Genomic DNA, 14,552 nt, shown 5'->3' on the forward strand with positions numbered 1-14,552 from the left:
TTTGAAATTCGAAAATCTATCGAACAAGGCCATTTTGGTTCAAATCGGTTCTATATTAGCTACAAAATATCGCATTGTTTCGCCCATAGAGAATACATGGGGCCGCCGGAGGTCGTATCCGCTCTTAATATCCCCTTGCCCACTTCTTACTGGTGTCCCCGTCCGTCTGCTCACTGCTCTACATCGTGCATAGCGATAGTTGATTCGTGGTGGCAACAACGCTTGTAAAAACAGCATAAGATATGTATCTGCTGTTTCGGCCTCGTGTACATACGGGAGGTGTGGGAACTGCTCTTCAACGCTTTCGTTCAGTTTTTACAGTTTAGTGTGCAACTAATTAAAGTTTGTTCTCTTTCTTTTCACCTAAGATGTAATGCAAATGGCACGCATGAGCCGCTTCATCACGGGGACACTAATCGAATGCAAGGCAGAAGTCATAGCTAACAACGTCAGTTCTTCGGTTGTCAAGGTATGTGAGAACACTGTACTGAGCCAACTTCTACCTGGGGTTATTGGGATGGACGATAGGTTGATGATTATTTTACTTGGCTGAAGTTCGACTTATTCCTGGAGAACAAGCCTGCAATATAATGAATTAGCGCGAAACCTTCTGGGGGTTTTCCACCAGGAAAAGAAAGGCCTCACCATTTCGTTTCAGCTCCCACTTCCATCGACTTACTGCAAGGTCCCTGAATAGTCCAACTTTGAAATAGCAAAATTTGGAATTGACATGGCGCTAAGTCATGCACTGAGCTGATAGCACAGTTATAACAGTCTTCAGTTGAGGTTGTTGCAACACATTCATCTAGAAAAATTCCAGCAGGAGGGACTTCAGAGCCACATAAAGAACAGACAGGACAAGCATCAAATTCACAACTGAAATGTTATTGTTCTTCGACTATATTTATCATCATTAATTTAACACTCCCCACGCACGCGCATAAGGAATTATGATAGAAGTAGGGGGCGCAGGGTAGGGGAGTCGTGTAGTAGACGTGGGTAAAGTGCCAGTTGTGTCCAGGAACCGTTATCTGTGCACCTGTCGCACAATGGGTCCCACGTGGTCTGTTCCGTGTGCTTCAATGCCCTTAGACAAAGGTGCAGTGTTTCTGACTCGATTTATGTGACTGCAATATTACCTTGGTAAAAATTCAGCAGCATTATATCACTGCCCATGTAATATTTTGCCTCATTTGCCTGGTTAGCAAATGCTATTCTTCGTGGTTGAATATGTGTCACATATATTATAATCATTTTACAATTTTTGTTGTAATTACGTAAAGGAATTCGAGAAGCTTTGCGTCGCAGTCCGCATATGTTATGCCCGTGCTGAACCAGTTCGAAACGTAAGTATGCATTTGTAGCATTCGTAGTGTTAATGGTTTTGTTTCGGCGATAAGACCTATCGTAAACGTAACTTTAGCGACGTGCTATATTGTGTATTACTCAGAGCACTGCAGCCTTCAAAGAGACACTGCTGACTTGCCTCGAGAAAGGGTTGCGTTTTCAGGAGACCTTGTTCCCAGTAAGTGCTCTGTGGCTTTTTGGCAACTTCTGCAGCAAACATCGCAGTTCTTTGTGTATGTATGTCTGGCATATCTCCGCGATCGCGTTTACCATGCAACGAGACGTACGGGCGTAAACCTGATGTTTAGCTTAACGCAGTTGATGTAATTTGCTATCAACCTATCAGCCGTGAGCTTTTTAATTCTCTTCCTCATCTATATCGCTGCGGGCCCCGTCTTCGTCACGCTGTTTTGGGGTGTGAAGCTGAACGTCATTCTCAGCATTTCTAAGCTTCTCAACCAAGCTGTAAATAGTGGGGTATACCCTGACGATTTGAAAGTAGCTAAGGCAGTTTATATTTGAAGCCGACAGCCCAGACGTCCTTAGTAATTATCGTATCCGATTTCAGTACTCACGTCAATAAGCCTAGTTTTTGAAAAAGCTGATAGTCAAGAGGGTCACGCAATGTTTAGAAAGAATCAACATTAATGATGAAAATCAACATGGGTTTAGATCAGGAAGGTCCACTTCATTCAGCCCTAAATGACAGACTACTGGCCTTAGGTATCTTTTTAGACTTGAAGAAAGCAGTTGACACAGCTAATCATAACATTGTTGTGGACAAATTAGAGTACTATGGATTTAGAGGTCACATTAACCTATTACTTCGGACCTACCTCACAGGTCACAAACAGGTGGTCACAATTAATGGCGTATCATCGGAGTACGAACAAGTAAATACTGGTGTACCCCAAGGGTCTGTATTAGGGCCTATCTTATTCTCTCTATCCATTATCGATCTCGCCAATGCTTTAAAGGCTCTATCTTCGTTCCTTTACGCGGACGACACAAGTTTGTTCTACTCGAGTAAAACTTTGGACCAGATTAGGAGAACTACAGAAAATGATCTTCGAGAACTAGAACAGTGGTTATTTTATAATCAACTTACTTCAAAACACATCCAAAACCATGTACATTATATTTTACACTCCCAAGGCCCACATAGATGCGAACACTTTTTTTGTGACTTTATGCAATACCTTGATATCACAATCATATCAAGTCAAGTACCTTGGTATTATCTTTGATAATACACTATCATGGAGGCCACACGTAAAATCAGTACAAAAGAAACTTGCATACAGCTGTCATGTATTGATTAAATGTAAGAACATGTTCCCCACTTAGGTACAATGAAACTCACATCACATACTGTCTGGAAGCATGGAGTTGCACATATAAGTCCTATCTGACTGATCTTGTACGCCTGCAAAAGCGGTCTGTAAGAATCATCATGTTCGCCAAATATTATTCTTCATCCAGGACACTATTTTCGTAGTTAAACATCTTACCAATTGAACAACAGATAGCACAAAAATGGGCACGTCTCATGTACGGCATTGTCAGAAATAACGAACTTATACATGTATCATTGCTAAATCATCCCAATAGATCAACCCGTACACAGACCGAACGCAATTTCAACCTCCCAATAGAAAGGAACGTTTATGGTACTCGCATTGTTCAGTACTTCGGTGTTCGAATATGGAATGAACTGCCGCTCCAGGTAAAAAAAATATTCAACAATATTTTGCGGCATGCCGCCAGTACATCATTAGTGATCATTTGAGTGTATGGTCACAATATTGTATATGTTATCGTGGTTTGGTAGTTAAAGGTTTGTAATCTCCAGCTTACACTCCTGTAGAAGCTTTTGAAAATTTTGTATTTTGTGAATTTTCTTCTTTCTGTCCATCATGGTAATCTTGTGTTTCTAGTCTCATGATTGTAAACATACATTTTCCTACTGTTCTTGTGAGGCGTTACTGTCTTCTTCTTCTTTTTTTTTTGTTTTTTGTTTTTGTACGGTTGCAACCTATTCTCGAGAATATCTGCTTGACTGCCTTTAAGGAACCGCACAGTTCTTTGGCAATTGCCAATTGTAATATGGTGAAATACATAAAGAAAGAAAAAAACATAACAAGGACAACACGGAGGAATATTGAAATAAAAGGTTAATGGTAGCCTCTCAAGGAACTAGAGGAGAACTAGAGAACACTGAACTAGTCAAAACTTTGTACCAACAATATTTCAGAGCCACCTTCCACGCCAGCGCGAGATTGGAGCACCTAGTGGACAAAGCCCCAAACCACGTCGTTTTGGCGCACATGACTCTTAATAAGTGGCGTAATATCGGCTGAGGGGAGGAATGACGTACCTCGTGACCTTCTGACGCCCCCCGTTGAAACGCTGCCTGTCTGCGTGCAGCTCACAAGGGCACAAGAAGGTCGAAACACTGTCCATTACCCACACGGCGACGTTTGAACTATTACAAATATATGTTTGTGGTGGAGGTCCAGTGTGACGAAAGTTCTTGCAGATACTGGCTTCTATCTAAGCAGCTTTCTTGAATACTTCAGAAGTTGTGAGCGTTTTAAGCAAATACCAATCTCCTGGCATAGTCGGTCGTGACACCCCATATCAAATCGCATTATTAAACGTTCCACTATCCTATATTTTTATCTCTTCTCTCGCTGAATGCGCGCGTATGTGTTTGTAGGCGTGCCTAGTATCAGCGGAGGTGGGGAAGAGATGGGCAGGTTTGCATATCGAGCACGCCTTATCTTAGAGGTCTGACTACGCGACTCCCAGATTATGCTACGGAGCGTGAGGAACCCTGTAATGTCAACGAAAAACGGTTAAACTGCGAGTTTGACGTGGACCGAATAGCGTCGAACTACTATTTCGCGTGCGATTTTCGGATTTTTCCGATTTTCTTTGTTTTTCCTTCGAGTGAGAATGCCCCCCACATCCAAAGTCACCACTAACGTGTACTCACCATCGCTATGACAACAATACTTCTAGAACTATGTGAAATTCAAATGACGTGCAACTCAATCTAATTTCCGCGAATAATCATTCATTGTGTACTAATACTGCTATTGAGGGCGTTACTCGCAGGCCATGAACAAGGAAAACCGTTTGCTGGCAAACACGCTCAGGAACCTACTCCACGAGACCACATGCTTTAGCTCCATGCTTTCCACTGTTCCCTACCGCATCGTTTTGGAACAAAGTAATAGCAGTCCTCCTGCTTTAGAGGTGCTGATGAATCAACTCAGGGACTCTTACATGCTAGGCGAACGATCTGATGCTGAGCTATTCTCACCCTGATATATGCTGTTCGAATGTACTTTTGTTATCAATGAGCTGCCAAACCCTTTACATCCAGATACATCTTTCGCGGTCTAAGTTGCCCAACTGCTAAATACAAACTTCCGGGACCATAATAACAATGATGTACCCTATGGAGGTGGGTGAATTTACACAAGTAGTACACCAGGTGCACGGTTTTGGCAAAGGTGATATCCGAATTCACGATGCGTGTTCTTTAAATTCGTTTGTAAGGCTTGTCATTTCCACACATCTTTCGTTACCTTTAATTTCAAGGGCAAGATGGCTTCGTTAAACGTTAACATCACCCGGGTAATGCAGAGCATCAGGGTAAGTCATCATCAGTTGATATCACACAATAGAAACGCATGATTATTCTCGTAATTACAAGCGCTATATGGGTCCGGGTCACCAGTTGTGGTGTCAGGACCACTAAGAAGGTACGACTGAGTCCGAAAAAGGTCGGGATGAGAATGAAGGTTTAATTCCGCGCTCTCGCGGTTGTCGAGCGGATGACTATACCGATGAGAATGCAGAGGATGAAGACGATGCGCTACACGCCACATTGAAATTTCGTGCACTCTGCCGGAAAATATTTCACACTTGTTGAGACAGTGAAGTTAAATTTCTGGGACTCAGATGTTCGTTAAGTGTGACGTTAGCTGCAAATATGGACAGCACACGAACCCATGACCCAAGTCTGTCGTTCTATTCGCACATCCGAGCTTACTGCCAATGGTGGGTCCATGCCGATTAACCAATGCACCCAAAAAATATTAAATAATTAAAAAAATATCGTGCTCCACCGCTATTGGCTGAAAGGGCACAGGTTCCGTTTCATTCATCCTGTGCTTTAACAGTAACAAAATCTCATCCCCACACGCTAAGAAATAGCGAAACAAGCGAAATACAAGAGTTATTAGATGAACACGGCTATATCAAGAGCGGCAGCTATTTTGTACCAATCACCTTCAGCAGCCGTCTAGGTCCGCCGATGACAACGGGATTGCGAGTGCCGGGAATGTGTGCGAGAAGTTGGCTTGCAAAGGGCACGTGAAGTGTAGAGAGGAAGAACAAAAGGGCACAAGCACGCTACTGTTGCCATCACATATGCAGCTACCAAGCGTTCATTGTGCCGTGATTTTAAACAAGATAGCATTGATCAGCGAGCCCTCCGAGTTTTCTTGAGGTGGAGTATGCCGCAGCATAAGCCCTGCACTTATTAGCTGCTGCTTGGAGATCCCGAGTCGAAGCACAGATCCAAAACCTTCTAGCCAGGATCTTTCTAGCAAAACTCAACAATTACTCTGCAAGCATCACCTTAGTAGAAAACTTGAAGTGACACAACACATGTCCGCGACTGTTATTGGAGACTTCACACAAAGAAGCCCCAGGTCAACTGGTTCGCGGACTTCATGAAGGAAATATACGATTTGTGTCTAGCCAGTGCCGGTAAAAGTACCAGTGTTATAGATTGTGCCTTCCTCAGCGACATAGACAAGCTAGTGGTTGCCAGGTACGCCACCTACTCCAGTATCCACAGCCCTCTACTGTCAATTGTTGGAGAATGATGACAATGACAATCTGCACAGGGGATTTCTGCCGCAGGTTTTCTGCATGCGTGTGTTCGTGCACGGCATCAACGACACTCCTGCTGTAGGCCTTTGCGCTGAAATCTCTGCAGGCAAATTAAATATGTTGAACATCATACTGACTGGTAGCATGCGTATCATCAAGAGAGAGACCGAATGCATTTCTGTATTACACGTGATGCAGTGATGAAGAGAACTCAAACCAATTTAGTTACACTTGAATCTACACGGCAGCGTAAAAATTTTTGTCTTTCCAGAATTGCGCCTATGAGCACATCCCGATGGAAGCAAACTACGTGCTGCAAGCAGTGAGTTACATGCGTGGCTTTATGCTGGGATAAGTTGCAGAATAAACTACGTCGGAAACGCAACGACCAGTTGTTATCCTTCAGCTCTTCGGTTTGTTCTGGTAGTGCTTACAGCGACATTCGGTCACAGCTGTGTCACGAGTAACTTCCAAATGTAGCTGCTTACTCCTCCAGTCAGTTGTCACACTAAAAAGACACATCCGAAGCAGCACGCCAATATTGGACCCAGATGGGCTGCCAAGATTGCCAATATTGGTCCAATATGGGCTGCCAATATTAGACCAATATGGGCTGCCCATATTGGCAAGCCTATTTTGCGCCAACATTGCCAATATTTCTGGGGTAACGCCAACAGGGAGCCCGTGTAATAATAAAGCATTATCCGGTTAAAGGTCAGCTATGCCGATATCTCAAATAGTCGAAACGGTTGTGATATTCTGAAAGCCCACATCCAGCTCTCCCCAAAATGTACCTTCATTCTCTCAATTCGGTACAGTACCATGTAAAAAAAAATAGATAATTCATTCCGAAACACACGTGGGCGCAGCCATTTTTATGACGTAGATGCACCCGAACGGGCACTGTGACGTGTACGCACCTTCGATTCCAGCTACGGCTTCTCGCGGCTTCACGTATCTGTGCTTGAAGATGACGGACAGCCGGGTTCAACCGTTCCGCGATAAGTAAACAGTGCAGCAGCTGCGAACTCATTCGCGAACCAACCTCTGGGCGATGTTGTGACTGGAATTCGTCGTTTGTGTTTTGTGAGCACGTACAATTTGTATCAAGTCGCGTCTGCGTTAGCCCCTTTACAGCACTTGCCCATTGTAGAGACTGATGTTTCGACGGCCGTTTTAGAAAGAAAATGCCGACAGCGTTGTATTCTTGCAGGAAAAAATTGTGCTATGTATTTGAGAAACCGCATACTGCTATGGGACAAGTTTTCGTACGATTTATCAATGTGCAACACCGTCGACGATGGTATGTAACGACGAGAGACGTAAAACGAAATACAAATCACATTTTAAACTTTTTGTGGGATTCTGTGCATTTTCCAGAAGCTTTCTTTGAACCACACACTCCCATGTCACGCTGCGTTGTGTGGCACGCTACAAACTACTGCATTTTATGTCTAACATCTGGATATTGTTTGTAATGAGCACCGTAGCACGAAAACATGCACACGAAAGCTCCAGGAGCCATGTGGTTGCACACTATGGAGACGCAAAAGAAGTACCAGAGAGAAGTACATATTACCACTTAGACATGGTGTTTTTAGAAATGTGTGGTCTGAAGAGTTAGGGCATAGCATAGATCCTAGAAATCAGGTGCACCTTATCCTTCTGTAGAGTGTTGTTTCATTTCACAACTCAGCCCATGGAGTGTAAAAGTGTTACAGGCAATTTTGTGACTTCTCGTCCTATGTGACATCACTGGCCAGCCTCGGAATTAATTCCGTGCTCAGGAATTATTGTACAAATCACTTTGTATTTAATATTTATCATGTAGTACATGATAAGCAATATGTAAGTTGCAACCCTGTCTGCAGCATTCTCGGTTGCCTCTTACCATTACAGTTAGAGACACGTTACCAAACCATTTGCAAAGCGCACTTTTACAGGGGCCGTGTAACTTGAGTTTTTAATTTATAAAATTTACAAAAAATAAGTATATAATAAATAACATAAAATTTATATTTAAAAAAATTAAAACAAATAAATAAAAAGGCTTCATGGAAGCAGTGTGTTAGCATACCCATTACACATGAAACACAATTATATATGCTTGGACATCTATTATCTATCTAATCTTCTGAACCATGAAGTCTACAATAAGTAAAATAAAATTTATAAAAAGAATTTATTAAAAAATAAATAGAAAGGCTTCATGGAAGCAATGCGTTAGCATACCCATTGCACATGGAGCACAATTATATATGCTTGGACATCATCTAATTAATCTTCTGAACCATATGTGTGGCTGCATACGAAATTTTTATGCGCATGCTCTACCTTCCTATTCCTAGACGTGCAGACGAATAACAGTGAATATATGTGAAGTGGCAAAAAGCAATGCTAGACTCTACCATCATTGTGCCCCTCTAACTTTACCACATTTATGTCTGGTGAACAGGGAATATCTCACTAGAAAAGAAGACATTTGTGCATTGTTTGGCATGCAAATAAATATATTTATTTATATTTTCCATCAATCAACAATGTTGTGACCTGGTGCAAATATAAATGTCAACAAGGAAAGTACTTACAAATTATTCCTACGTACTCAAATGTAGATATGACAATTCTCTTTTTGTACCTCAGCACAGTACAGTTTTAAAATTAACAAACTGCACAGCACCAGCAATCTTAAAGTATCTCAAGAGGGGAATCACATAAAGCTCCAATAATAGACTGTGCAAACAAAGCTCAAAAAAACAAAGTACTTCAAGAAAAATCTGAATACGTAATCGGTTGCTATTGTGATATGTACTACTATGCACAGTTCATGAATGGAACATGCTACCTCATTGCATTGCCTCCATGTGAGCACTAGAACAGGAAGCTTTTTAGGTCGCTCTTTTCGTGTTTTTCTATTGTCTTTTTTTGTTTTCTGTTTTTGCAATAGCAAGCATGGCCATAGTGAAACACAAGCAGCCAAGGACAGGATGAGACATCTACAATGCGACTGCTAGCTCTCAACTGATATATTTATTAGCAGACTCTGGAATATACACATATATGCTGCTACGCAAATGACAATTTAACCAATAGAATAACAGACAAGAAAAAAGGGTTATATATCTCCCCCTCTCCTCATTCTATTTCACAGGCAGCCCGAGTATCATTCTGAGTGTGCCCGTGCGTCTCCTTTGAGATAACGTATCTCGGACCGAAGCAAATCCAACAGCGGACTGCTTACACATGCAACTGTCTTGGATTTCTCTAACCACTTGTAGTTTAACCGCTGCCTTGAGCTCTGTGTTCTGGAAATTTAGGCAGCATCCAGAGTCCCTGCAATGTGTTGCCATGTTTCTCGAGGGCATCAAAAGTCTGTCTGGCTGCCTGTGTTTCACTATGGCTCTCAGATACAAACTACCCCATTTCAACACAGTAAGAAACACAGATCTGTAAATAGCATCTGTTCATAGTGGATACTACATCCTGTGCGATAATGTCAGGAACACAAAAAAGCTAGATTTGAAACCACTCTTACGTCGTAGTAGTAGTATTTGTGTGAAGCTACGCAATGTCTGTCCTGCAAATAATTTAAACCATATGTTCCATCTGCCAGCGTGATGATCCCCTGAAAAGCAATTCACACTTGGCCGGAACTACCGGTTCTGAAACCTATCCCTGATATGTGTAGCCATCAGGGAGGAAACCCAAGGGCTGCGGTGGAAAAGCCAAACACACACGAGCTATGTTCTCACTGTGTATCAGCTGCTCTGCCTACTAAGAAGAACATGTTCCAAATTAATATAACATGGCTTGACATGATACGCCGGCGAAAGCTAACCAATAAAATTAGTAGTTAAATGTACAATACATAAACACTTGCCATAGCATGACACTTTCCTTCCTGCATTCATGCGCTACCATTCAGCCCACATAAAGCGTGTACTGAATTTTTGTATAGCATTACACGCTCGTTTGACAGAACTTGAACAAGATTACATAGCGCACGATAAAAGTAGAGTGAACATATTGTGCAGAAAGAAATGGCTAGGAAGCAACCGAGCTGGTGAAGATGATGCATGATGTAAAACCCCGAGACTAGAGAACACAAACGAACGTGTTTGTGTCTGTCCCTTTGCGTTCCCTAGTCTTGGGGTTTTACATTATGCATAATGTGCAGCCTTCCATGCACGCTTAATGGCCATAGTAGTAATGCATGAGGGCCACTGCTAAGTTGTGTTGAGTAACACCACTTTCTGTTTGCCATGTCTAAATGAAACGTACCTGACCTGATTCAAAGTAACTGTTCTGAGTCTGGAACACAGAAAGAGAAAAAACAGAACACACACCGCAACATTAACAGATAGGCAAATGAGCTGTGGTGAGCTCCACCTTGGGACAAAGTCAGCAAGTAATTCATCAAAAGTCAATGAGTGCCTGAAATATAACATCAGGACGGTCCACGTTCAATTCCTGGGGCTAGCACTGACTGGCTTTTTCATGAATTATTTGTTGAGTTTCCATGTGCTTGAGAACATGAACCATTCATCAACCACTGTATCCTCTTGAGGTGATGAGGGTTTGTCATCCCAGAGAGACTCCCTTTCTGGCATGTGTCCAAATGGTTGCTCATCACTGCAGAGAAAAATAGCATTTATTGACAAGAAATGGATAGTCATATTTACTTTATAATGATTGTGCTCAACAGAAAGACTTTCGCACAGAAGGCTGTACTTCTTGAGGTCTAACGTCAAGCTACAAAATTTCAAGATATATAAGACATGTTGTAAGGTAGAGAACAAGTACAGTTATTGAGTTGTCGAATTGAGTTGTTGAGTTGAGGGGGAAGTAGTACCCCCTTTTTATTTTATTATATATGATTGTATAATTATTTTTATGTCTGTACCAACCCTCGCCCTCTACATTACAACATGTTTTATATATTCTGGGATTTTGTAACTTCATGTTAGACATTAACAAGAGCAGCCTTGTGCACGAAAGTCTCGTCTCATTAAAATTTAGATGCTCTCAACAGTCTTCTTTCTGTTGTGAATCTGTATCGCAGCATACCTGCACATTGCTGTTCTACGTACTGTGACTTTGCAGTAAGAGTAAGGACTTTGGGTAAAAAGACTACACAGCACTGCTCAGGTATTTTTGCCTATCGAACAGTATGTATGTATGCAGTATGCACACAGTATTTGTGCACCGGACCCACTAAAAATGTAAATGTGGCATTGCCCACGGTAATGCACCAAGTTCAACACAATTATTGTAGAATCCAGGTATTTTAGCTTACATGTCAATCCAGTACCACATCCAGTGTGAAGTTGTGACATTTTCCATTTTTCTTAGCTCCCAGAACACAGACAGTGAATTAATAAAAGTAGACAATGTTACCATGAATTCTGGGCCCTTCTTCAATTAAATATTCACAGATAGTAAAGGCACCTTCCTCAATGGACGTTGATGACACTGAAAATTCTAATACGTGATCAGAGGCGACGTCAGCTTCTGCGTGTCAGAAAGGATTGTATGTCCAACAGTAATCCAGGTAACAGTAATAAAAATGTGCAAAAGACAAATTAACTGAACTAATGTAGCGTACCTTCTATATCAGACAGTGAAGCTTGTAACACCCCATCCACAGGAACCAGTGTCCAGACAGCAAAAGTGCTTGAGCTGGGAGATAGCAGCTAATCGGAATGGCGACCTTTGGTTTCCACCCTGAGAGCACTGGTTGTAATTTTGAGGACAGATTTAAAAGTGGTGTCAAAATGTCTGCATGCGAGCGCACATGAAAAGTTGAACATAGGTGAATACTCAAATTATAACATCACATTGTCATACCTGTTGGTGGAGGTAGACTGCAACTAACGTGTCAGCAATTTCTTCATGCACCAGATGCAAGCCAGATCCTGCTTCATTTCCGCCTTCAGCGTGCACCTGTGATAATTCATAAGTTAGATTATCAATACTATTGTGTTTTTAATCCTGGTTATATCATAGTAAGCACAGTAGGACAGCTGCACAATCGATTCATTAAGCTTGCTATTTTTGATATCTGAACTTCGACTCACCTTTTTTGCTCTCGTTTTTTGCCTTGATCCTCCGTGGCACGTTCAGAATGTTGTGCGTCGGGCACCTCAGGCTTTCATCAGACGATTTCGTGCCGATATTCCAAATTGCCTCTGGAGTCGCGCGTAACCTATGATAACATTCGTGGACGAAATCCTTGCAGTGGAAATTAGCAGGCACCACTGTCAGCCAAGAGCTTCGCACTGCTTGGTCTTTTGGCAGCTTATAATTAGTAACACTTGAATGCTCCGATGAATTGTTGCACAGAGGACGAAACGAAAGAAGCCAAGCGGCCAAGCCAAGAGTTCATGCCAAGCCAAAGACAAATAAACCGAGAGCAGTGACGTCGGTGCGCCAGTGCGCTGGGTTTGCCGACGATCTGACGAGAGGGCTTGAGAACTAAAAAAAATGTTTTCTAAAAAACTACGAACTGTTGGACCAAGATATTTCGCACACATATTCAGTCTTCGCTATCGAACACACAGCGCGAGTATCGCTCAGTTCTGCGGCACTTCAAAATCGGCATATCTGACCTTTAAATATCCACCATTGATATTACTTCTCTCTTCGTTTTGCTTTCTCATTTCTGCAGATCTCATTGATCCACGTCGCAAACAATTACAAAAACAACACTGCATCGGCCCAGACACGAAGAACGGGAGCTACGCCCATCTTGCTGAAAGACACTGGCAGCACCACGGAACTGCCTATGCCAAACATCACTCAGAAGCCTTCATTGGGATCGCAATAGTCTATGACCCAAAATTTTCCAACCCGCGCCGAACGCACAAAGGAGCGAAACACTTTCGTGACAGTGACGGACATACCCCAGAGCAACTCAGTCTGCTTGCAGCAACTTGAAAGAACACAACTCAACAGAAGAGCCATCCCTTCCTATCAAACATTGTGTCTTTTACTTGACCTGCCGCAATTCCGTTATCATTACAGGAACCAGCAATATTCTAGCCCATATGAAACGTCCGATCCGACTGTCGCGCATGCGCATTAGTTGTAGGACGCGTAATTTCGCTCAAACGACCACGCTCGCTCTCAGTCGGTTCGACCGACTACCATTGGCATCGCGAAGCAAGATGGCGGCTGCTTCCAGTTAGTGGAAAGTTGAGTTGTCGAGTTCTAGTGAACGTTACAATGGGATTGCCACGTATGCTGACTGTTTCGAACAATGCGTATCATCTGTGGGAAGTTGTTTGATGTAACAGCGTGTTGAATTGGGCATATCACACGCTTCAACGTCCAATCTTGCCGTGCTGCTTGCGCATTTGTGCAACACGGGTACGTACCATTTTCAGTATTTCCAGTCAATATGGGGTCTACACGGGCAATATGGGGCCCACATTGCCAGGATGTTCACAATACTGGCTCAAACTGGGCAATATGGGGCCCACATTGCCCAGTTTCAGCCAATATCGTGGAAATCTTGGCGAAACGGGCCCCATATTGGACCCATATCGCCAATGACTAGCCAATATGGACCCAATATTGTGTGCTGCTTGGGATTTTTGGAAAGGTAACTTGCAACTGTGCTTATTGTTGCCACTCTTGGTGAACGCAGCTGCAAATTTGACTGAGTCAAAGCGTCACTAAAGCGCGAAAACTCTTCGCTTCGAAAACGCTTCTCGAGGAGCGAAATGTGACTTTACCGTGACGCCAACACAAATGGAGCAGGATTCATCGGTGGCGTCGTTCATGGTTTATGAGGGAGAGAACCTGCATTTACCCTTTCCATCTCTCATGGTTCCATGGGGGCCAGGGACGCGGGGCGCTCTCATTGATCGCCACATTTGATTTGTCCCGTCAGCGCGAGAGATCGACCATCCCGATGCTTTTGTGTTGGTGTCAAGGTAATGTCATCTTTTATTCCTGGGGAACACTTCTAGACTTTAGTGCCCTTTTAAAATAGTCAGGTAGTGCGATGTCATGCCCCGCGTCACTTTCCAAGCGTCGTCTTGTCATCTCTCAAAAGGTTATGGCGAGAAACCTCCAGATCTGCTGGTGAACAAGTTTTCAGCATAAAAAGAAAGGTGTTTTGTCCGAAATGCTGGGACCTTATCCGCGACAGACACTAAAGAAAAACCGAAGAAAACGCACTGATGGTTTTGTATAACAAACACGTGACGCAAACGTAGCGGGGCATGCAGGCGCTAAAATCGATTTTTGTGAGGTGTATTTACTCGGGAACTGCATGGAGTTACATTGGG

General features: G+C 42.8%; 1 protein-coding gene across 1 annotated transcript; it reads left to right on the forward strand.

Annotated features, from left to right (window-relative positions):
* Positions 1-373: 373 nt before the first annotated feature.
* Positions 374-6,613, forward strand: LOC135394247 (uncharacterized). The gene is made up of 5 exons (XM_064624902.1): positions 374-469; positions 1,284-1,346; positions 1,451-1,525; positions 4,957-5,010; positions 6,530-6,613. Exons 1-5 carry the CDS (start codon positions 374-376, stop codon positions 6,611-6,613), a joined length of 372 nt encoding a protein of 123 aa, XP_064480972.1.
* Positions 6,614-14,552: the final 7,939 nt, after the last annotated feature.

The sequence above is a fragment of the Ornithodoros turicata genome, chromosome 1 (genome assembly GCF_037126465.1).
Source record: "Ornithodoros turicata isolate Travis chromosome 1, ASM3712646v1, whole genome shotgun sequence".
NCBI classification, from domain to species: domain Eukaryota; kingdom Metazoa; phylum Arthropoda; class Arachnida; order Ixodida; family Argasidae; genus Ornithodoros; species Ornithodoros turicata.